The sequence below is a fragment of the Marmota flaviventris genome, chromosome 1, assembly GCF_047511675.1.
Source record: "Marmota flaviventris isolate mMarFla1 chromosome 1, mMarFla1.hap1, whole genome shotgun sequence".
NCBI classification, from domain to species: domain Eukaryota; kingdom Metazoa; phylum Chordata; class Mammalia; order Rodentia; family Sciuridae; genus Marmota; species Marmota flaviventris.
Genome location: NC_092498.1, coordinates 207,425,861 through 207,448,544, shown reverse-complemented (window position 1 = coordinate 207,448,544; position 22,684 = coordinate 207,425,861). Strand labels below are relative to the sequence as shown.

Sequence of the window (22,684 nt, the reverse complement as noted above, 5' to 3'; positions counted from 1 at the left end):
CTAATCAAGCATCCTGTTTAACAAAAAACCTAATCCGTGAAAAAAAAAAAAAAAAAAAAACTGGCTTCAAAAATACTAGAAGAAAAATTTTAAACTGTATAAATGTCCATGTACCATCAAGGTAATAATTAAACAGAGAAAAATAATTTTTAAAAAAATTTTAAAACCTTGATGAAAATTTGTTAGAGTCTGTAAACAAGTCAAAATAACACCTGGCATTTTGCCAGGGGAATGTTAGAGCCTGTAAACAAGTCTGGATGGCGCCTGGCAAAATGCCAGAGGGAGTGGTTTGAGAAGTAACAAAAGCAAGCCATTAAGTGTGGAGATTCCTGATTGGTTGACTGCTGTATCTAGTTTATGCTAATTAGATAAGCTGTGTGGAATGTATAAATACTGCTCCTGTCCTACAATAAACGGCTCCCACTCCTGCTGTATCAACATACACAAGTTGTTCGTCACCCACCCCCCCCACCCCCCCCCACCCCCCACCCCCACCCCCGGTTATTTTGCTGCAGCTGGACTGTGGCAAAAATTTAAAGAATTCTTTCCATTGGAGTTCAAAATATTCTCAGCAGTTGTAGGTGGGGTTGTATGGAGTATGATGCTCCACCCTCTGTATTGCCTGAACAAAGGGCTGGGGATGTAGCTCAGTAGTACAGTGCCCTTGGATGCGACTCCCATTACTCCCCCACAACAAGAAAGAGCCACTGATAAACACAATATCTTTATTATAACTTGTAGTAGGGCTGGGGATGTGGCTCAAGCGGTAGCGCGCTCTCCTGGCATGCTTGCGGCCCGGGTTTGATCCTCAGCACCACATACAAAGATGTTGTGTCCGCCGAAAAACTAAAAAATAAATATTAAAAAAAAAAATAATAACTTGTAGTATTTCCTTCAGATTGCGTATTTTCTGGAGTATTTTACACAAATTACTTTGCATCGAGTTCTTCATATTACTCATAAGATTGCATTACATGACAATTTTTCATTAATTGAAACTGTTTCAACTAATAACTTTCTTGGGTTTTATTTTTTTTCTTCACAATGACAAGGTTTGATTCAGTGTGCATCCACATGTGTGAGCCAAATGGAGACTTTTATACATAGGGTTTCTCTCCACTGTGAATTTTTTCATGTTTTCATGGAACTGGGATCACCAAATGCTTTACCACACTGCTTGAGTTCGTACAGGTTCGCTGCACTGTGCGTTTTTTTATGGGTTCTCAGGGCAGTGGAACAACGGAATGCTTTCCCACACTGCTCACAAACGTAGGGTCTCTCTCCAGTGTATAATCTTTCATGTATTTGAAGGGAACTGGGAAACAAGATTTTCTCACACTGCTTACACACATAGGATTTGCCCCTATGAGCTTGTTCATGTGCTATAAAATGATTCAAAATAAGGAAGGTTTTCCCACATTGCTCATACACATAAGGTTTCTCTCCATTGTGCGTTCTTACGTGGTATTTAAATGAAGAGGGATAAATGAAGGCTCTGCTGCAATGCTGTCAAAATATGGTTTCTCTTCAGTATGCATTTTTTTTCTTTTATGTCTTCTAAAGGCACTGTCAGAACTGAAGGCTTTTCCACAGTGCATACATCTATAGGGTTTCTCTCCTGTGTGAGTTCTTTTATGTCTCCGAAAGGAATCAGAACAAGCAAAGGCTCTCCCACACTGCTCACATACATGTGGTTTTTCTCCAGTGTGAACTTTGTTATGTCTCCGAAAGGAACTAGAACAAGCAAAGGCTCTCCCACACTGCTCACATACATGTGGTTTTTCTCCAGTGTGAACTTTGTTATGTCTCCGAAAGGAACTAGAAGAAGCAAAGGTTTTCCCACATTGCTCACATACATGTGGCTTTTCTCCAGTGTGCACTTTGTTATGTCTTCGGAGGGAAGCGGAATTATGGAAGGCTTTACCACACTGCTTGCATTCATAGGGTTTCTCTCCACTGTGAATGTTCTCATGTTCTTTCAGGTAATTGGCACTATAGAACGTTTTACCACACTGCTTGCATTCATAGGGTTTCTTTTCTCTCTCTCCATTGTGCGTCTTTACATGGTACTTAAAAGAAATGGAATAAACAAAGCCTTTACCACAATGCGGACATACATAGAGTTTCTCTCCAGTATGCACTCTCTTATGTTTTCGAAAGGCACTGTCAGAACGGAAGGCTTTCACACAGTGCAGACATTTATAGGGTTTCTCTTCTTCGTGAATTCTTTCATGTTTTCGAAAGGTACCAGAACAAGCAAAGGCTTTCCCACATTGCTTACATACATATGGCTTCTCTCCCCTGTGAATTCTTTCATGGTATCGAAGGGAACTCTGATCACAGAAGGCTTTACTGCATTGCTTACAAACAAAGGGTTTCTCTCCAGTGTGAATTCTTTCATGTGTGTAAAGGGAACTAGAACGAGTAAATCTTTTGCCGCAACTCTTACACACAAATGGTTTCTCTCCAGTGTGAATTCTTTCATGCTCTACAAGGATACTAGAACGAGCGAAGGTTTTCCCACATTGCTTACATTTATAAGGCTTCTCGCCAGTGTGAGTCCTTTTTTGATTTCCAACAGGACTAGAACACCTAAAGGCTTCATCACATTTTTTGTCACAGGGTCTCTCTCCACTGTGAGTCCTTTCATGAGTCTGCAAACACTGAGAATAGCTGAAGGATTTCCCACACTCCTTCTGATTATATGGCCTCTCTCCATATTCCTGATGCTCACATGGTTCGTGTTCAGTGGGACCTCTCAGGGGCACCTTTAGGGATGAATGACCAATGGTCACTTCTCCACACACAGGACTTTCACATGGTGTTACTCCTGGAGGAGTTTTTTCCTTCAAAATATGCTCTGGAGTCCAGTTAAGGTTTTCCGCACACTGACTATCTCCTTTGCATTCACAGAGTCTCTCAACCACTTGACTTCTGTAAAAAATGAGAAGCACATTACTAAGGTTTTGTTTGTTTTTTTAATATTTTTAGTTGTACAAGGACACAATAACTTTGTTTAGTTTTTTTATGTGGTACTGGAGATCGAACCCAGTTGCCTCAAGCATGCTAGGCAAGTACTCTACCACTGAGCCACAACCCCAGCCCCTAGGTTTTAATTATTAATAATTTACTATCCCAGTGGTGCCTCCATAATTTCTGCCATCGCAGTGGTGCACACCTGCAATCCCAGTGACTCAGGAGGCTGAGACAGGAGGATCGTGAGTTCAAAGCCAGCCTCATCAAGTGCAAGACATGAAGCAACTCAGTGAGACCCTGTCTCTAAATAAAATACAAAATAGGGCTGGGGACGTGGCTCAGTGGTCAAGTGTTCCTGGGTTTAATCCTCAGTACCTCCCCCCCAAAAAATTTTTTTTTTGCTACAGAAGTGCTGGTTTTGTGCCCTGTAAGAATTTTTGAACATCAATGGATTGAACACTCAGTAGAAAGTTTCCAAAACAGCTATTACAAAGAGTTGGTATTTATATGTGGTTCTATATGGTAGGTACTTGAGTATTCCTTATATAGTGGCCAAAAATACACTGGATTTTTATATATTTGCACAGATATAATGAGATATCTTTAATATGTCTTCTACTTTACAAAATTCATTTTTGTTTCACATATACATTATACCAAAAATCTGAAGGTAATATAAAAATTTTAATAATTTTGTGCATAAAACTATGTGTGTGTATGTACACACACACATATACACATATGAGAAAGTGTCACTCCTAGCATTATATTGCTCCCAATGTTTCCAATATAGTTAATATTTGGGGTTTGGGATTTTCTGATTATGGAGGCTATTAGCATGTATAAGAAAAACAACTTAAAATATGAAAGATTTATTTTTGGTCCATAGTTTCAGAGGTTTCAGTTGCTAGTTGATAGGTTCCATCCCTTTGGGCTTGAGGCAGAACATCATGGTGGGGAGCGAGGTAGAGCAAAGTTGCTCCCCTAATGGTGGCTAAAACTCAAACGTGAGGAAGGGGGTCAGGCAAAGATAAAGCCTTCCAGGGCATGTTTGAAGTCTTGTAGGGCCCTACTTCCTCCAACTAGTCCATATCTCCTACAGTCCCTGCCACCTCCCAGGAATGCCATCCACTTATGAATATATGCCAGGAGCAGTAGTGCATGCCTGTCATTCCAGAGACTTGGGAGGCTGAGACAGGAGGATTACAATTTTAAGACCAGCCTCAGCAACTTAGTGAGGCCCTAAGCAACTCAGCGAGACCCTGTCTCAAAGAATATTTTCAAAATAAATAAAAATAGATTCCTCCTTTAAAAAAAGTTATGCATCTATTAATTGATTGATGCACTGATAAGGTTAGGTCCTTCTTTATCTGATCACTTCCCAATGCCCCAGCTTTGAACATTGCTGCATTGTGTACAAACCTACAACACATCAGCCTATGGGGGACATTCCAGATCCAAGTCACATCAGATGCTCAACCTGTATACAGTTGGGGGGAACACTTCTGAGATTAAATCAACTTGAAGCTGCCCTTATTTGTACCATGTGCTCATGTTTCAAAAATACCTATCATTCCAAGACTCTGCAGGAACACTGCTTTCCCTTATGAGTGCAAATTACCTTAGGTTTTTCCTGGGGCTTTTGAACTCATCTTCAACATTTAGTTCTTTCCATTTTTCTCCTAAAATGTAGACCCAGAAAAACCACTATGAATCATTCAACATTATAGAAAAATTATTAGGTTCTAGCTATATTCAAAGTATAATAGGATCATGCCTCGTGTCTTCACCCCAGTGTTCCCAAATTCACGTTCAGAATTATGCAGCAACACTGATGAACAAGGGACATTTGCTTTCCAATGACCAAGCCAGGGAATCATGCCACCTTTACCTATAAAGGCCAGGTTCCCAGAGGTTTCCTGCATCACATCTCTGTAGAGCTGCTTTTGGGAAGGATCCAGCAGAGCCCACTCCTCCTGGGTGAAATTCATGGCCACATCCTCAAAGGTCACGGGCTCCTAAAACATCCACATATATTTCCAAGAGGAAGGGAGAGAGACATCAAAAAGTCATTTCTAGACTCACGGGGACAAAATGGTATCTACTTAGGGACATGCATGTATTCCATGCATGGCATACACAAAGCCCCTGGGTGTGGTACCTAGTGCCACCCACATCCACAAATGAGACACATCTACTGCAAGATAAAACAACATATTGAAAATAAGACATAAGGCCTTGGGGAGGGAAACAGTCAATTGAAATCTAAGTGTTGAAGACGGAGCAAACAGGCAGGGAGTTTTGCTTAGAGGACACCGATACACTCCACTGTCAATTCCTGTCATTTGAACTTCAATCAAATCTACAAACCAGTCATTTCCCAGCAATGTTCAGAGAACGCATTTTCCAAATGTACCTGGAAACAGATGCAATATTTTTCAAAGCACTAAGAAGGGACTTTGAAAAGCCCAAGGCCCTCACCACTGGATGGATGGAAAACAGTTTGCTTCAGCCTCAGTCATGAGAATGTGGGGACCTAATGAGGCCAAGAAAGGAACCTGTAACACTTTCCCTTGAAATTGCCTTAATACTTACTAAAAATTAGAGATTAAATCAACTTGAAGCTGCCCTTATTTGTACCATAAATAAGGTACTTTCTGTTTCTTAAAGAACACTGGTTAGTGAAAAATCACACAGAAAAGACTGGAAAGTGACTGAGGAATTAGGACATTGGTCACCTATGGAGACTCTAACGAATGGCCAAGGCTCTGTTATGAATCTTCAGAAGTCTGAGGATATTTATAGTGTTAGTACTACTACATCTTAATCTTTTTTTTTTTTTAAAGGAACAGATCCTTTTTTTTTTTTTTTAAGAGAGAGTGAGAGAGGAGAGAGAGAGAGAGAATTTTAATATTTATTTGTTTTAGTTATCGGCGGATACAACATCTTTGTTTTGTACGTGGTGCTGAGGATCGAACCCGGGCCGCACGCATGCCAGGCGAGCGCGCTACCACTTGAGCCACATCCCCAGCCCTACTACATCTTAATCTTACCACAGACCTTTTATTTGTTCTTTTGTCAATATACTTTATGATGAATCATTTACACAAAGAATTAAGTTTGGGAAAGAACAGAACATATCCCTATTTATGTCTGCCTTGAAAGAAGCACTGTGAGCTACGATTCACAGACTAGGTAGCTTATAATAAGCAGGGTAGCACAGGTCACACCGGGAGATCCCCAGACCCGGAGCAAGCAGAGGTCAGAGTGCATGCTGGCCGTCAGGCAAACAGCAGGTCAGCAAATGGAACAAGAAAACACAGACGGGGAGGTGGTCAGTGTCTGCACATCCCGCTTATGGTCTGGTCATCTCCAGAGGGATGGTTCTGATGCTGACACTGAGGACAATGTGGCATAAAACAACAACAACAAAAAAAAACGAGAAGACAGGCAAAGGCTTTACTCACTGAACTGAGGGCTCAAAGAGAGAAGGGCAGGTCTCTCAAGCAGGCAGCAATTGTCTTTGAGAGAGCAAGGCAAGAGGCCTGGCCTCAGAGATTCATGGAGGCTACAGGGAAGCTCTGGGCAGAGGTTGGGTGGTCTGAGTCTCCTGCCAGCTCCAAAGAAGGGAGCCTCGGGCTTCTGATCACCTTACCTTAGTGTGGTGCACAAAGAGAAGAAGAAATGGAGAGGGTTAAATTGTGGAGAGCGAACGAGCCCTAGTCATCGGCTGATCCTGCGGTGTTGGCAAAAGCCAGGCCTGGGAAAGGCGAGGATGTGAACAACCTGGACCCTCGGCTCTGAGGCCAACAGTTATCAAAAGTTCCAGTAGAGAGGGTTTTCTGGGTACAGCAGGATAGCCGCAAGATGGTTCTAACTCTATAACATTTTAGTGCACAAAGAAGCCTCTTGATAACTCACAAGCCTGAACAATTCACAAAGCTTCTGCAGTTTCACTTCCTGGTTATGAGACCCTACATGATAAACATGCTGAGCTAGTTCCGGGTCACTCTTCCCACATTAAAAAATTCATACAGGACAGAACCCATATAGATGTGAGGACTGTGCCAAAGCTTTTATTTATAAGCCAGAGCTTGTGAAACACCAGAGAACACACAAGAGAGAACCCTATAAATGTAGGATATGTGAGAAGGCCTTTGCCCAGAGATCAAACATCACTGATCAAAAGAAAATTCATAGCTGGGTGCAGTGGCACACGCCTGTAATCCCAGGGACTCGGGGGCTGAGGCAAGAGGATTGAGAGTTCAAAGCCAGCCTTGGCAATGGCAGGGCACTAGGCAAACTCAATGAGACCCTGTCTCTAGATAAAATACAAAAAAAGGCTGGGGATGGGCCCAGTGGTTGTGTCCCTGAGTTCAATTCCCAGTACAAAAAAAAAAAAGAAAGAAAGAAAATTCATGCCAGAGAGGGCTTATGAGTTTCAGCTGTACGGCAATAAATTCATCCAGAAGAAAAATCCCATTTCATCAATGACAACAAAATCCATATGGGAACTATAGTGACGTGGCCACATCAATGTTCACAGCAGCTCAATTCATAACAGCTAAGCTATGGAACCAACTTAGGCACCCTTCAACAGATGAATAAAGAAAATGTGGTATATATACATAATGGAATATTACTCAGCCATAAAGAAGAATGAAATGATAGTATTTGCTGGTAAAAGGATGCAACTGGAGACTACCATGGTAGGTGAAATAAGCCAATCCCAAAAAAACAAAGGCCAAATATTTTCTTTGACATGCAGATGCTAACACACAATAAGGGGAGAGAGTAGGGATGAATAGAAGTTCGCTGGATTACCCAAGGAATGAAGGGAAGAGTAGGGGAATGGGGATAAGAAAGACAGCAGAATGAACCAGATATAACTTTCCTGTGTTCATGTAAGGGGCTTCACTAAGTTGCTGAGGCTGGCTTTGAACTCGAGATCCTCCTGCCTTAGTGTTCCGAACTGCTGGGATTAGAGATATGTGCCATCGTACCTACCTCTAATCCACAGCATGTAAACCACAAGAATGGGAAGTTATACTTTGTGTATGTCAAGATACATTCTACTGTCATGTGTAACTAAAAATAACAAATTTTTTAAAATCTATATGGGAAAAACTTCTAAATGATACTAGTGATAGATGGGAGGAAGCTTTCTTTCAGAAGTCAAGACTTCACATCCATCAGAAAATTCACAGTGGAGAGAAAGCTTGTCCATGTAGAAAATCCCTCAGTTAGAAGCTGGGCCTTGGTTTACATTTAAAAATTCGATACTGGACAAAAACCTTATGAATGAATGTTCTGAATGTGGGAAAGTCTTCGCTGATAAGTCTTATCTTGTGAGACACCAGAAAAGAATTCACCACAGATAGGAACCCCTGCACTTTAAACATAAGGGAAGGCCTTCACTTATAGGGCAGCCTAAAGCCACTACACAGAAATTTGCACCAAAATGGACTATAATGTGAAGGCTATTGCTGAGGTACCGAAGACTTGTCTATTTCCTTTGAAGATTTATTTGACTTATTTATTCAGTGAGTAATTACTTTGTTGTTATTGGGTTTTTTTTTATTTGGTTCGGTTTGGTGCTGGGGATTGATCTCAGGGGCACTTTACCACTGAGCTGCAACTCCAGCTTTTTTTATTTTTTATTTTGAGACAAGTCTTGCTATATTGCTGAGGCTGGCCTCAAACTTGACATCCTCCTGCCTCAGCCTCCTCAGTAGCTGGGATTATAGGCAAGTACCACCCACCCTGTCACTCAGCACTATATTTATTAAGTGCCTTTTGGGTAACAAGGACTTTTCTAAACACTGAAGATAGAGCAATAAACAGAACATGACAAAAATAAAAAATGGTTACCCTTCATCTCCCAACTGGGGAAACAAAGAGGCAGACCCTGAGCAGGATTAACTTACGACACCAGAAACTCTTAACCAAGGTAGGAAACCATCCCTGATGAATTTTGCCAAAGGCAGAAAGAAAACCAGTTGGAGAGGTGAAATTTTCTGGGGGATCCTAAAAATAGCTGAGTTTCACCTACAGAAACTCAGCAAGTTCTTAGCAGATCCTAAAAATAGCTGAGTTTCACCTACAGAATCCTACCAGGTTCTCAGTGTAACAATCAAAGAAAAAAAAACAAAACACCAGCTGATTCTGATACCAGAAGGGAAAAAGGCATTGAAAATTTTAATTTTTTTCATAAGTTCTTTCTTAGGAAGAAAAAAAAATTTCCCCAAACCCTAATCAACTGAGAAATTTCTAGAACCAAAAGTTCAAAGGAAGTGAAGAACCCCATTTCAACCCCCTCTAATCTTCCTGCCTCAACACCAGAAAAGCAGGAGAATCCGATTTGTCACAGTGATATTCACACAGCCACCTTCCAATACAATGATGAAAAAAATCACAAAGAATGTGGACAAGCAGGAACAGATAGCTCAAAAATGGGGGAAAAGTGAATGGAGAGAAACCATTTCTGAGGACCTTCAGGCACTGAACTACCAGACAAAGACTTTCAGACTGAGGTTTGCTCAAAGGAGCAGAGGGGACTGCAGCGAGGGACTAAAGGACACCAGAAGGAGGATGTGCAAATACTGAACCAGCAGAGTTACAAATCAGTAATCAAAGCACAGCTTCAATGAATCATCCCTAGATGTTCAGTTATGGATCTGAGCAAACTGAGCAGAGCGTCATGAAGATAAGATGGTGGAAACTACACAGCCTGAAAAAAGGAAAGAAAACGGGACCAAGTTGAGAGACTGTGTCACCAGGAGACCTCTGTCATATGAATTGTTGAAAGAAGTTCTCTGGAAAGAAGCAAATGGTAGTAACTCTGATGACGCAAAGAAAAGTGTGTTAGTGCTCTGGAGCTGGGGCCTTCTGAGAAACTGGGCAACGAAGACCCCCCCTTCGTTGCCCACGAACACAGTCCAGCGGTATCCAAAGTGCATTTAGATTTCCTGTAAACAGATTTTGATAGTCCTGGGAAATCACTAAAAATATTTAGAAAACAAATATACTTGATGTGCTGATGGAGAAGACAACATAGAAGCAAAACGCACAGTTAAAATGAGAAGGCAGAACCTCATGGGAAATTTAAATAAAAATCTGGAACGACTAGAACAAATCAAAAACAGTTACAAAGACCACACTCATTAATATATCAATAATCACTGTAAACGTGAATCATCTGTATGCATCCGTTAAAAGAGAGTGACAGATCAGAAAACAAGACCCAACTTTCTATTCAAGAAAAAAACATTTTATATATGAAGACCCAGGGAGGGAGAGGGCAGGGGAGACATCTTAAAGGATCAAAATTATAGTTGCATAGTAAAAATAATTTCAAGAGATCGATTATATTAAAACATGATGACTGAAAGGTTATGGAAAACAATATTCCTATAAGACAGCGCCTCGAAAAACAGAGGAAGTGCACTCAGGAGGAGGGAGTGAATTAGCCAAACATTCGCAATGGGCCTTCCCGGGTTCATCCCCAGCATCTCCACCAAAAGCAAATGTTTACCCCTTCCCTAACACAATGGGTCCTGAAGCGGGGAGGCTAATCTTGAAATGCTGGGCCCTTTCCCATTGCAGATGAGTCCTGGAAGAAGAAAAGCAAATAGTGAAGCTCTGGGTATCATTGGGTCCCAGAGGAAGGAAGGCAAGCAGCGGACCCCAAGCTGTGAGCTTTTCCCAGTGACAAGGAGTTTCAAACTTTTTATTTTTTTTTTAGTTGTAGTGGACACGATAACTTTATTTTATTTATGTGGTGCTGAGGATCAAACCCAGGGCCTCACACATGTGAGACGAGCACTCTACCACAGAGCCCCAGCCCCAGCCCCAATTTCAAACTTTTTACAACTGCCCTTCCTGCGTTAAAATTTTAACCTGCACAACTAGCTCCCTGACTGTCCAAACTGCACCTCTGCAGTCTCCATTGATATAACTCACTCTCATTGTAAACTATAAAACCCAAACGCCTTCTGTAACCAGGGGGCCATTTCCCATACCCAGAAAATGAGCCCCCCCATGCCTGAGGGGTTGACTTTGCTGCAGAGTGGAGGAAAGCTTGCTGTTCGGAGGTTTGCTTCCCGTCTCCTGCCTCCATCATTGGTGGGCCATGTGCTTACAATGAGCATAGTTAAACTGGACTCCGCTGGACATGGGGTACAAGCCCGTGATCGCAGCTACTCAGGAGGCTGAGGCAGGAAGATCATAAATTTCCGGCCAGTCTGGTAATTTAGTAAGACATGTCTCAAAATTTTTAAAGCAGCTGGGGTGTAACTCGTTGGTAGAGGGCTTGCGTAGCATGTGAAAGATTTTGAGTACTAAAAAATTAAAATGAATAAATAAATAAAAATGACAAAGTTGTCCTCTGGAAAATCATGAAGGAATTAGATTTTAGGGGCTTTCATTACAAATAATGATGGGTATGAAGTTATGTATATGTTACTTCACTTTAGCCTTTCCACAATGCAAATACACTTTGAGACACATATTTTACATGATACTCAATTTTCATGTATGATTTTAAAAAATGTAAATAAATATTTTTAAAATAAGATAACATTCAGATACTGACATATTTAATATAATTAATTATATTAAATAATTATATTAAATAATAATTGCACAGATATACAATTAGGGCAATAATAAAAAAGTAGAAGCTATGTTAATTTGAGATGAATCAAGCTGTACCTTTTAAAAAAAGAAGAAATAAAGGGATAAAATAATGATACAGCAGTCAATTCTCCAGGAAGATGTAACAATTCTTAATAGGTATTCCCTTAAACAAAGCATCAAGTTATGAGGCAAAAACATGTAACTGAAAGGAAAATTAATATTCAAATATATCTGGAGACTTCAACACACTTCTATTGATGAAAGATTAAGAAGGCAGAAAATCAGGAATGAAATAGTTGAACTCATGAGCATCAGTTGGCAACTTCAGGTGTTTGATGTCACAGGACACTCCAACAACAGCAAAGTACACACTTCTTCCAAGATCACATGGAATATTCAGGAACCTAGACTATGTTTTGAGGTACAAAACATTTTATCAGGGCTGGGGTTGTGGCTCAGTGGTGGAGCACTTGCCTACCAAGTGTGAGGCACTGAGTTTGATCCTCAGCACCATGTAAAAATAAAATAAAGGTATTGTGTCTACCATTTAAAAATATATTTTAAAAATTTTTATCAAGGTCAAAAAACTCCATCTATGTTGGCATCTGAGGGCAGAGCTAGTTGAAATCAGGGAGACTCACCAGCAGTAACCATAGTCTATTTACCTGCATGTGATTCCACGGAGATCTGTATATTTTCTTAATTGCTAGGAGTTAAATTTATTTACTTATTATTATTTTTCTTTCTTTCTTTCTTTTTTTTTTTTTTTTTTTTTTTTTTTTTTTTGTGGTGCTGGGATAGAACCCAGGGTCTTGCAAATGCTTATAGTAAGCTCTACCCCGAGTCCCAGATGTTTATATTCTTCCTTGGTACGAAATAATCTATTTCAACAATTCTCTTTGTTTTTTCAGACCTCATTATTCTGTCCACTCAGGTTACAACTAAGAAAATCACCATTTAGCTGGGTGTAGTGGCACACACTACAGTCCCGTCTACTAGAGAGGTAGGGGGAAAATGAGATCCTCTGATGTGGGAGCCTTCGAGGACATTAAACCAGCACTCACCAGTGCACGTGGATTAGGTGCACCTGACCTCACAAAGCCTTTCTTTGTGTATGTCCATGATGGGTCTGGAGTGGCTATGGGAGTTTTGACTCAGATGCTGGGGACATGGCACCGTCCAGTGGCCTATTTGTCCAAACAGCTGGACTCTGTAGCCCAGGGCTGGCCACCTTTTTTTTACGGGCCCTTGCAGCCACAGCTCTTCTGGTGTTAGAAACTGATAAACTGGCCATGGGACAAGAACTAGTTGTCGGAGTTCCTCATTCAATTTTGACATTGTTAAAATATAAAGGACACTATTGGTTGACTAATTAAAAAATGGTCAAATATCAGAGCATGTTATATGAAAACCCATGTATCCACGCTGAGGTCGTCAGAACTCTAAACCCAGCAACTTTGCTGCCCATTGGACCTGGAAATCCTGATCACAAATGTGTTGAGGTCATGGATGGAATGTTCTCCAGCAGAGAGACCTAACAGACCAGCCCTCGGGGACGCTGATGCAGAGTACTTCACAGATGGAAGCAGTTTTATAAAAGATGAGGTATGTTTTGCTGGATATGCAATGGTCACTCTGGACTCTACTGTCAAGGCAGAACCTCTGCCTCAGGAAACTTCAGCACAAAAAGTAAGACTTATTGCTTTGACTCAAGCACCTCAGTTGACAGCAGGAGTCTGTGTGGATATTTACGTAGACTCAAAATATGCATTCACTACCCTTCATGTTCATAGGGCCTTATGTAGGCTAATTAACTTAGGAGAGGAAAAAAAAAGGGGGGGGACATGATGTATAGGCAAGAAATTCTTGGAACTTTTGGATGCACTATGGGCTCCCAGGAAGGTTCTGATTATATATTGCCAAGGTCATCGAAAGGGAAACACTGTGGTTTTTCAGGGCAACTGGAGAGCTGACAGAGAGGCCAGGTTAGCTGTCTGCAAGAAATGGGAAGAAAATCCAGTCCCAGGTTTAAATGCTGCCCTTCTGCCTGACCGACTAGCTAACAGAATGGGAGCCAACATACTCCCATCATGAAAGTAAGTGATTTAAGACTGAAAAAGAAAACTTTCTCCCAGGAGGAAAATGGAGATTTTCTGATGGCCGGAATAGCCATCCTGGAGTTTCTAGCCCCAGCCTTTATCAAACAGTTCTGCAGGAAAATATGTTGGACATACAGCACTTGAGACAGTTCTGAGTCAACATTTCTAGACCCCCAGCTCACAAGCATCACCTGGATGATCTGCAAACAATATGAGGTTTGTGCTCACAACGATTCTTGTCAGGGGCCAAAGCTTTCACCAGGAATCCAAACTATAGGAGGAGCCCCTTTTGAAGACTTGGAAGTAAACTTCACTGAACTACCATGCTCACCGGGCTATAAATAACTTTTGTTTTTTTCTGTGTTCATACTCTGACTGGGTGGAAGCCTTTCCCACCTGCACTGAAAAAGCTAAGGAGATACCAGGATGCTTCTCTGTGAAATTATTCCCAGATTTGTTGTCCCAATAATTATTGGCTCAAACAATGGGCCAGCTTTGGGGCAGATTACTGACCAAGAGTTTAAATATCAGATGAAAGTTACATACTGTCTATAGGCTGCAGAGTTCTGGTAAAGTTCAAAGGACGAACAGGACTTTAAGGCTCATTTGGGTAAGCTGTGTCAGGAGACTCACATTGTGATGAACTCCTCCCTATGACACTGCTGAGGATTAGATCCACTCCCACTAGGAGGACTGGATTCTTTTCTTTTGAGATAATATATGGGAGCCCCCCCCCCCCCCTTATTAGGGAACTACAGGGAGACTTAAGAGAGATAAGAAAATTAACCCTAAGACGACAGCTTCAGGTCTTAGGGAAAACTTTACAGGTTCTCAACCAGTGGGTTAGAGAAAGATTGTCAGTAAATTTGATCCAGGTGCACACTCCTTCAAGCCTGGAGATTGAGTCTGAGTGAAAGAATGAAATATTCAACCCCTGAACTTGTTTGGAAGGGCCCTTTCACTGTTATTTTATCCACCTCAACTGCAGTAAAGTTTGCAGAGATAAGTCCCTGGATTCACTACATCAGACTCACGCCTGCAGCTGCGGACTAGGAGTGCTCTCCAGATGCTGCTACGCCCTTGAAGCTGACCATCCTGAAGAAAAAGGAGCACCGGAGAAGCTTGAGGATCAGAAGGACAACAGCCCTGCTCCAGTCACTCCGGAAGCTGACTGGTCTACACAGGCCGAAGCTTGAGGAGACTACGGCCCTGTTTCAGCCACACAGGAGGGACTGGTTGATCAATGCCCAATGAAAGATAAACTTCCCACCAGGACTAATGGATTCTTTCAACCTCTGAGATAGTTCTTATACTGTAATACATTGCCACCCCTTGCTTCTAGAGATATACACAGTTCTCTGGTTTTTGCTACTGGTTTGATAACAGTAACTCCTACTGACTGGACTCTGGATAACAAAATTTCACTTACATTTTTTTATCTTGCTTATATACGCTTTCTAGGATTTGTTTGGTGTTATTAGTTTGGCTTTATTGATTCATGCTGTTTAACCTATGCTAACCAAAATGTTAGTCTATTATTTAGTTTGGTTTCCTTTGATAACCATAAGGGATTCTGCCCTTCTCCTATTCCAACCATGGAGATCATGTGAACCATGTGTCAAGACAATCCACTATAACCAAGAGGTGGTAAAACATATATTTAGGACCTGTCCCACCAGAGGAATGTTATAGATGGATGACTGTTTGGAAAGAAAAAGAGGTCCATTGGAAAGAGACTTGATTTAGGAGGTCACCAATCTTGGGGTGAAGGAAACTGGCCACTCTAGAGGATTATTGCCACTTATGCTCCAGATACCTGAGCACAAAATGGCAGTTGGAGTTATAGAACTCCTATTTACTTGTTAAAAAGAATTATTCACTTACAAGCTGTACTAGAAATTATTATTAATCAGACTGCCCCAGCCTTTGACCTCCTAGCCACACAACAGACCAGATGCAAGGGGCTAATTATCAAAACCACTTGGCATTAGATTACTTACTGGCTGAGGAAAAAAAATATATGTGGAGAGTTCAATAGCTCAGATTATTGCATCCAATGGATGACAATAGACAAACAGTTAAGGATATAACCAACAACACAAGAGAACTAGCACATGTCCTAGTTCATACCTAGAAGGGCATTAAAGTTTGGGTCCCAAACATGCTTTTGGGAGATGGCTTTCAACTCTTGGTAGATTTAAAAGCTTAACTGGTATAGTTGGTATTCTGCTATTAACCTAGTCATTGCTCCCATATTTGGCTCCACTGTGCACTAAAACTATTGGGTCCACTGTAGAAGCTACTGTTGAAAGGATGATAACAACTAAGGTTTTGACATTGTATAAGGCTTTAAGCTAAGATAATGGTAATGATGCTCTTAAATTTAAAGGATTAAATTATGGGGAGCATCATTAAAGGGGGGATTGAAGTGGCACCCCCTTTCTCCACAGAAAAGCCCTCTTCACCATGGCTGATTTTAGGACTGTCAGCAAAAGAGTCCAAAGTAGATAAACTTCCTATTTTCATGTCGCCCTGTTTACTTGGCCACTGGCTGAGAAGATACCAGCACTCCAGGTGCTGGACACCCCCTTACTAGTTTTTCACAAACGTATCCAGTACAGTACTTTGTAGAAATGTGCAAACAAGGCCTCTGGCCTTGAGCTGGGATTCACAGAGATGTCTACATTTCTAAGATAAGCTACAAAAGGGCTCCCTGGTAACAGCTGGCAGGGGGAGGAAAGAAAGGGGAGAAGAGGCTCTCCCCTTCTCAGGTGTTGTCCTTGAAGAGTTAACTTGCACAGAACAGTGAAAGAAAAAGCTGCTTTTATGTGAACTTCTGCAGACTGTGAACTTCTGAGCCCCTCCCCTTATATGCTAGGTATAAAACACTGAAACTCCCTGAACTCAGGATTCAGGGGATTGATTGATTATGTTGGGTGCAGAGCAGGCTGAACTGTGTTGTCTGCAGGGCAGGCTGAACAGATGTTGGCTGCAAGATAGCCCACGCACTCAAACCCCCCTCTATCTGGTCCTTTATCACCTGTTTGCCTCAAATCTGAACATTTAACCCCGCTCAAGGCTGAACACTTAACCCCCCCCCCTTGGGCCAACAAGGCAGCTTGCAGACCCAGAGGCCCCATTAGATTTGGGCTATAAAAACTCCCTCCTGCCAGGCCCCCCTCTCTCTTGTTGCTCTCTCTCTTGCTCTCTTTGTCTTTCTTGTGTGCGCTCTCTGTCTCTCTCTTGTTCTTGCTCTCTCCCTCTTCATCTCTCCTCTTCTCTCTCTCTCTCTCTCTCTTCTCTCTCTCTCTCTCTCTCTCTCTCTCTCTCTCTCTCTCTCTCTCTCTCTCTCTCTCTCTCCTTCTTTCTTTTCTCTTTGTTGCACTGCTGCAATAAAGATCTTTAGGTTGCTCCGAGTGTTGTGGTCACTTTTCTTTCAGATTACAGCAAAGGCTGTACCCTCTGAACCTGGCTGCAGCCAAATAAAACTGTTTCCTGCTGTCTTCGGTGCCTTGCCTCGTTTGACCCTACAACAAGCTATAGCTGCTGAGTTGACCCAAGAGCTTAATCCTGATAAATAGTGATGATTAAGGAACTCTCACCTCTCAAGACTTTTGATCTAGCACAAAACTCTTCCCATTAGTTAGATGATTCTCCTTCCTTTTAAACTATTAAAACCAGACACACACTTCCCAAATGATTAGCTAAAACAAAATATTTATTGTAATCTCGGGAGAAGGGGGCAGGGGGAAAATTTATTTTAATCTCAAATTTATGCTCTTGACATAAGTGATTCCATTTTCTGATCTTACCCTAGGAGATACCCCACCCTTAGTGTTCCCTACCCCACCCTTAATGTTCCCTACCCCACTCTTAATGTTCCCTTCTAAGTCAAAGAGTTATCTACCATCTACGCAAGCCATCCAGAGAAAAGCCACAAACCCACCCATAACCTGCTAGACAAAACTTAAAAAGTCCCCAGGTAGACCTGAGGTGCCAACTTCTGGGCCCAGGCAAGCAATCAATACTGAAGGCTTCGCTCTTTGATCCTGGCTATAAACCACAGCCTGAAGCCTTATGGAAACTAATATTCCTGGGACAGCCCCCCCCCCCCCAAAAAAAAAGACAGGTGGGGCTCCAGAGGAAGGAGGGAAATTAGCCCAACACTAAGCCTCTCCCAGTAAATCCTTCTCCAGGAACAATGCGCCCTGAGGGAATGAGACAGACTCTGAATGATGGGCCCTAAATTTTGGTCTTCCCCCACAGTAAAGAACAAACATCTGGGCAACAATGAATCCCAGAGGAAGAAGAAAAGCAATGGGTGGGATTTGGGATTTGAGTTTTCATCAGTAGGGATCAGAGCTCCTATCTCCTCCTGAAGCCAGATTTAAAGTTAGGTAGTCAGTGTAGTTAGATAAATCGGTCTAATATCGAGTGAAATCTAAAATGGAGACCATGCGGAGAATGACTCAGGGAAAACACAGGACAACTCATGGAATGTTAATGAAGTCCCGAGAAGGCCCTAGGCCAAAGTCCACCTCAAAGAAATGTTAATGAACAGCCCCCAGCAAAAAGGTGCTGACTCAGAAGTCCTTCCTGACCAGATTACTTCTTTGGCCCACCTGTGTCCCACCCCTCGGGCCTTCCCACCTACATTCCATCACTGAAAGAACTATAAAAAGGGGAGACAACATCCCTTCCACGGATTCCACCTCTTGGGTCCCCTTCTTCCTCCGGGAGAAGTCTTTTCTGCTGTCCTTTAATAAACTTCTAATTTCTACTCTGACCTTGCCTCGGCGTGCTTCTTTGGTGTTATTCTTCAACATCGGGGAAGCAAGGACTCGTCAACTTTTTTACACCTGCCTTGCTGAGTTAAACTTTTAACCTGCACAACTAGTTCCCTGACTGTCCCATCGGCATGTCAGCAGTTTCCAACGATTAAACCATCCTCATTGTACCCGATAAAATTCAATTCTAACCAGAAAGTGAGCCCCTTGGGTGCCTGAGTGATTGAGTCTGGGAATAAACACACAGCTTCGCAGAACCTATGGAGTCTGCATTGCTCATTTTGCGATTATGCTGCCTATGGTATCTGACCCTTTTCTCCCTGGGAAATTGAATAAAACTTTGCTTTGCACTTAGACTCTGTAAAATCTTTCACACCCCACAAACGGGGCACCATTTAACTAAATCTAACACTTATTAAGCAAGCTTTTTCTGAACTGTCTTTCCTCTCGGTCTGTGATCTTTGACCCACCCTCAGCCTGAGCAAGGTCACTCTAAAAGCAGGGTGACTTCAGAGGGAAACTGGATAGAGTTAGTCTAGGGTCTAAGGTTACCACCCCCTGCTCCATTCCTGTCCCACCCTGTTTCTACTCCTGTTTGCTCCTCCCTACAAAAACAGAAATTCTTGAAGAACCCAGCCTAATTCCATTTTAAGATTGGGAGTGAAAGGAAAGTGACCATGACACTCTGAGCAAGAGATCTTTATTTCGGTGGTGTCTGATCAATGAGAAAAGGAGAAAGAGAGAGAGCAGGGAAGGAGAGACGAGAGAGAGGGAGACAGCAAAGCAAGAGAAAGGAGGTCTTACATCCCTTTTGCTGTGTGTTTAAATCTAACAGTGTCTCTGGGTCTGCAAGCTGCTCTGTTGGCATACAGGGATTGGGTCACACAGTACTTGCCAAGGGTGTCATCTTCTGCCTTCAGACAGATCAGGCAGGGGCCAGTTATGGGTTTCCTTGCACCAGACAAGTGAGGGTTGAGTGTTCAGCCTTGAGTGGGATTCAGTGTTCAGCCTTGAGGCAAACAAGCGATAAGGAACCAGATGGGTGGGGGTGCAGTGTTCAGCCCACTCTGCAGCTAACATTTATTCAGCCTGTCTTGCAGCTCACAGGGAGCCATCTCACAAGGTCATGAAAAAGTTCATTTCTGTTTTACTGTAAAATATAAGATTTCTATTTGGCCTGACCATATTTTGATGTTTAAACTAGTTTGGAATTCCTGCCCATGCTTTGAACTCACCCTTGCCAGGCTCTCCCCGACCAAATAACAACCCTCCCTGAAAACTCAGTGGCTCCTCATTAATTCTGATGTTGGAATCTGAATTTACTCCCTACCTTGAAATGTTAAGGAGTGTAGATCATTAATCTGCTATCTGCCCTTGCATTGTGCTTGCCAGAACCCTGTTAGCTCTAAGTTCCCAAGACACCCGCCTTTGTAACTAATTGTGCTATAATAAAAACCCTGCTCTTATGCCAGACTGGCTTTTGGGTGAGGCAGCTGATCAGCCCTCTTTATTTTGGTTTAAAGTTCTTTGTCTGATCATGGAGATCCCTGCAGGTCCAGGGGTTGGGGCTTCCCCTTGTTATGGACCAGGCTATATGGGCAATGACCAAACAGACTCCATTTTACCCTGAGACTCCATATCATGTAAGAAATGCTTCTCCCACGGGAAAGTCCTGCCTCTATACCCACTAACAGTTACCTAGCATAGCATACATGGCAACACAAAATGGCAATTCTTATACAATGCAAAATTGTTCTCTCTTTGGGTCCCATGTTTCTTGGGCAATGACTGTCTAGACGTTAGCAACCATTCTCTAACTTGTACCCAACTAGGGTCATTTTGACCCACTTCCCTTCTTCTTGCTTTCTGCTATGCCAACCTGGAAAGTCCCATGGGAAATACCAATGCACCCACTGCATTGTCTCGCTAACTGCCCAGTTCAGCTTCTGTACCTGCTTGCTTACAGCTATGTCAACCCCGATGTGGGTTTTGCAGTTTTTGCCTTTAAATATCCTAAAATGCTCAGGCCGGTGACTGTGCCTGGAGCAGTCACCAGCCTAATGGCTACAAGACTCTTCAAATTTGGACAAAACTGGGACTTGGTGTGTTTTCTGAGCGACCTGCCCCACAACACCCTACGGCCATACGCCTTCCAAATAAAGTCAAGTCCCACCTCAAACAGCATTTCCTTTGTTTAAAACGAGGAGTAGAAAAAAAAAAAAAATCAGAGGACAGTAACAGTCATGTTAGGAAGGCTCACGGGATGGGGAACGTCCCCACGCCCATCCCCTTCGCAAACAGTTTGGCAAAGTAGGAAAGGCAGGCGCCCTGGGCTGGGGGCTGGTCGTAGAGTTTGGACGAAGCTTACCTGGAACCTGTAAGATCAAAGGAAAACCAACCACCACTAAAGAGAAAGGCGGGCTGGGTCCCCCCAGGTCCAAGCTCCGCAGAGTCGCGGTCCCACGGACCCTCCCGCCGGCGCCCAGCCTGGGGAGACACGGGCGGAGCAGCCCAGAGGAGGCTCGGGGACGGCTGCAGGAACAGGCAACGCGACCCAGCGCCGGGACCCGCCTGCCCGCCCCGCAGCACCCGGCAGGCGGGGGCCCAGCGGCTCCGGCGGAGGACTCTGGCTGCAGCCCCGGCTGCCACCCGGAGGCTGGGTCCCGCCACAGTCGAATTCACGTGGAATTGCATTTTCCTCCCTTAGCACCCTCAAGGTGGTCCTGAGCTTGGGCTCACTGGCCTCAGCCCTTTGTCCCACACCCCACCCCAGGTGACTGACCATCTCAATCTGGCCAGCACTCTCACCATCTCCTGACTCGTGCGGTGTCCAGGTGTCTTCCCTGTGGCTTCCGTCGGAAGTGGAGGTCAAGGAGCAATGGGAGGTGAACCACCAGGGGCTCAGCAATGAGCAGGGATCCCGCAGGTGGCAGCGCCAGACAGCGCCACGTTTTTGCACCGCTTCTGAGCTTTAGCAGCCTCACACTGGCGCTGCTCCTTGAACTCTCCCAGCAGCCTGAAGCAGCGTCTGATTGGCTATGGTACAGGGCCCGCCCCCCTGGAGCCTGAGTGACAGAAGGGATCACCTATCTGTCTCAATAATGGCAGGATTCCAGCCGAAGCACTTTACAGCCCAGATTCCCTCCCCTGAGGGACGTTTGCATTTGAGGACTTCCTCCTAGCGGTCACCTGTTTATTCCTCCTGTTAAAGGGGACCGCTAAGCCTGTTAGCATAACTGAAAGAACCAACAAGGCTTGTGTGGGAGAAAAATGCCCTTTTATTGAGGAACAGCTCTGCATATTTATAGAGCCAGGGGTGGTTTGACAGTTATGACAGTTTAACGGGTATCCGGTTTGACAGTTGGCACAGGGTGCTTTCTGATTGGTGAGTTAGGATCATGTGAGTCAGCAGGGCTCACCATTGGAGGTCTCTTCTGGGAGGGGATGGGGAAGTTAGTCTTTGGAGTGGGTGACTCCCCAAAATAACTATGGGTTAATTTAGAAGCCAAGTCAAAGAATCCCATTCTGCCCAGAGCCTCACCCTGCTCCCCCACTTCCTGCAAGAGCCCACTTACATAGAAGCTGGCACCCCCACCCACCTGCACCCTAATCATAATGCTCGCAGACCTTAACCTACTTTCTGAGTACGTACAGGGGCTGCCAGTTCTGACAACTTGGTGGCAATATGTTTGCTCCTCCTGCCCCCTCCCCTTGGTGGTCCTGTTAGGGAGAGTTGCCTCGGAACCTAATTCAAACAAAAGAGAGCTTTATTTACCTGGCCAGGGACTGTCTCCCACTGATGCTCTGTGGGAGAACAGTAATTTCGTGGCTTGTGTCTTGGGAATTTAAGGATGAAAAAAACAAAACACAATCCAGGGGCTTTTCTCAGCATCATGCAAGCAAGCAAGTTACAGAAGCTTAAAAAAAAAAAAGGCATTTAGCTTAATCGCATCTCCAGTCCCAACAAGTGTTAGACAACTGTATCCTGAGTTTTAGCTGAGCTCGGGTGATAATCTATTTTAAAGTCAGTGTAGACCCATAAATGTACTCAAACCCACGGTGTAGCTCACCAGGACCACCACTATATCCTGAGTTGATTGCATTCTGTGGGGTACAAAGTACAGCAAAACAGCTTTCATTTCAGTTTCTCAGAAACAGCTCTTGTAACAGTTTCTATAGAAGGCA

The 22,684-nt window shown here is 43.2% G+C and overlaps 1 protein-coding gene across 1 annotated transcript; it reads right to left on the bottom strand.

The window, feature by feature from the left end:
* Positions 1–711: 711 nt before the first annotated feature.
* Positions 712–21,746, bottom strand: LOC114090062 (zinc finger protein 709-like). The gene is made up of 4 exons (XM_027932101.3): positions 21,308–21,746; positions 4,868–4,994; positions 4,598–4,658; positions 712–2,934 (listed from the first exon to the last, which is right to left on the bottom strand). Exons 1-4 carry the CDS (start codon positions 21,308–21,310, stop codon positions 1,458–1,460), a joined length of 1,668 nt encoding a protein of 555 aa, XP_027787902.1. The 5' UTR covers positions 21,311–21,746; the 3' UTR covers positions 712–1,457.
* Positions 21,747–22,684: the final 938 nt, after the last annotated feature.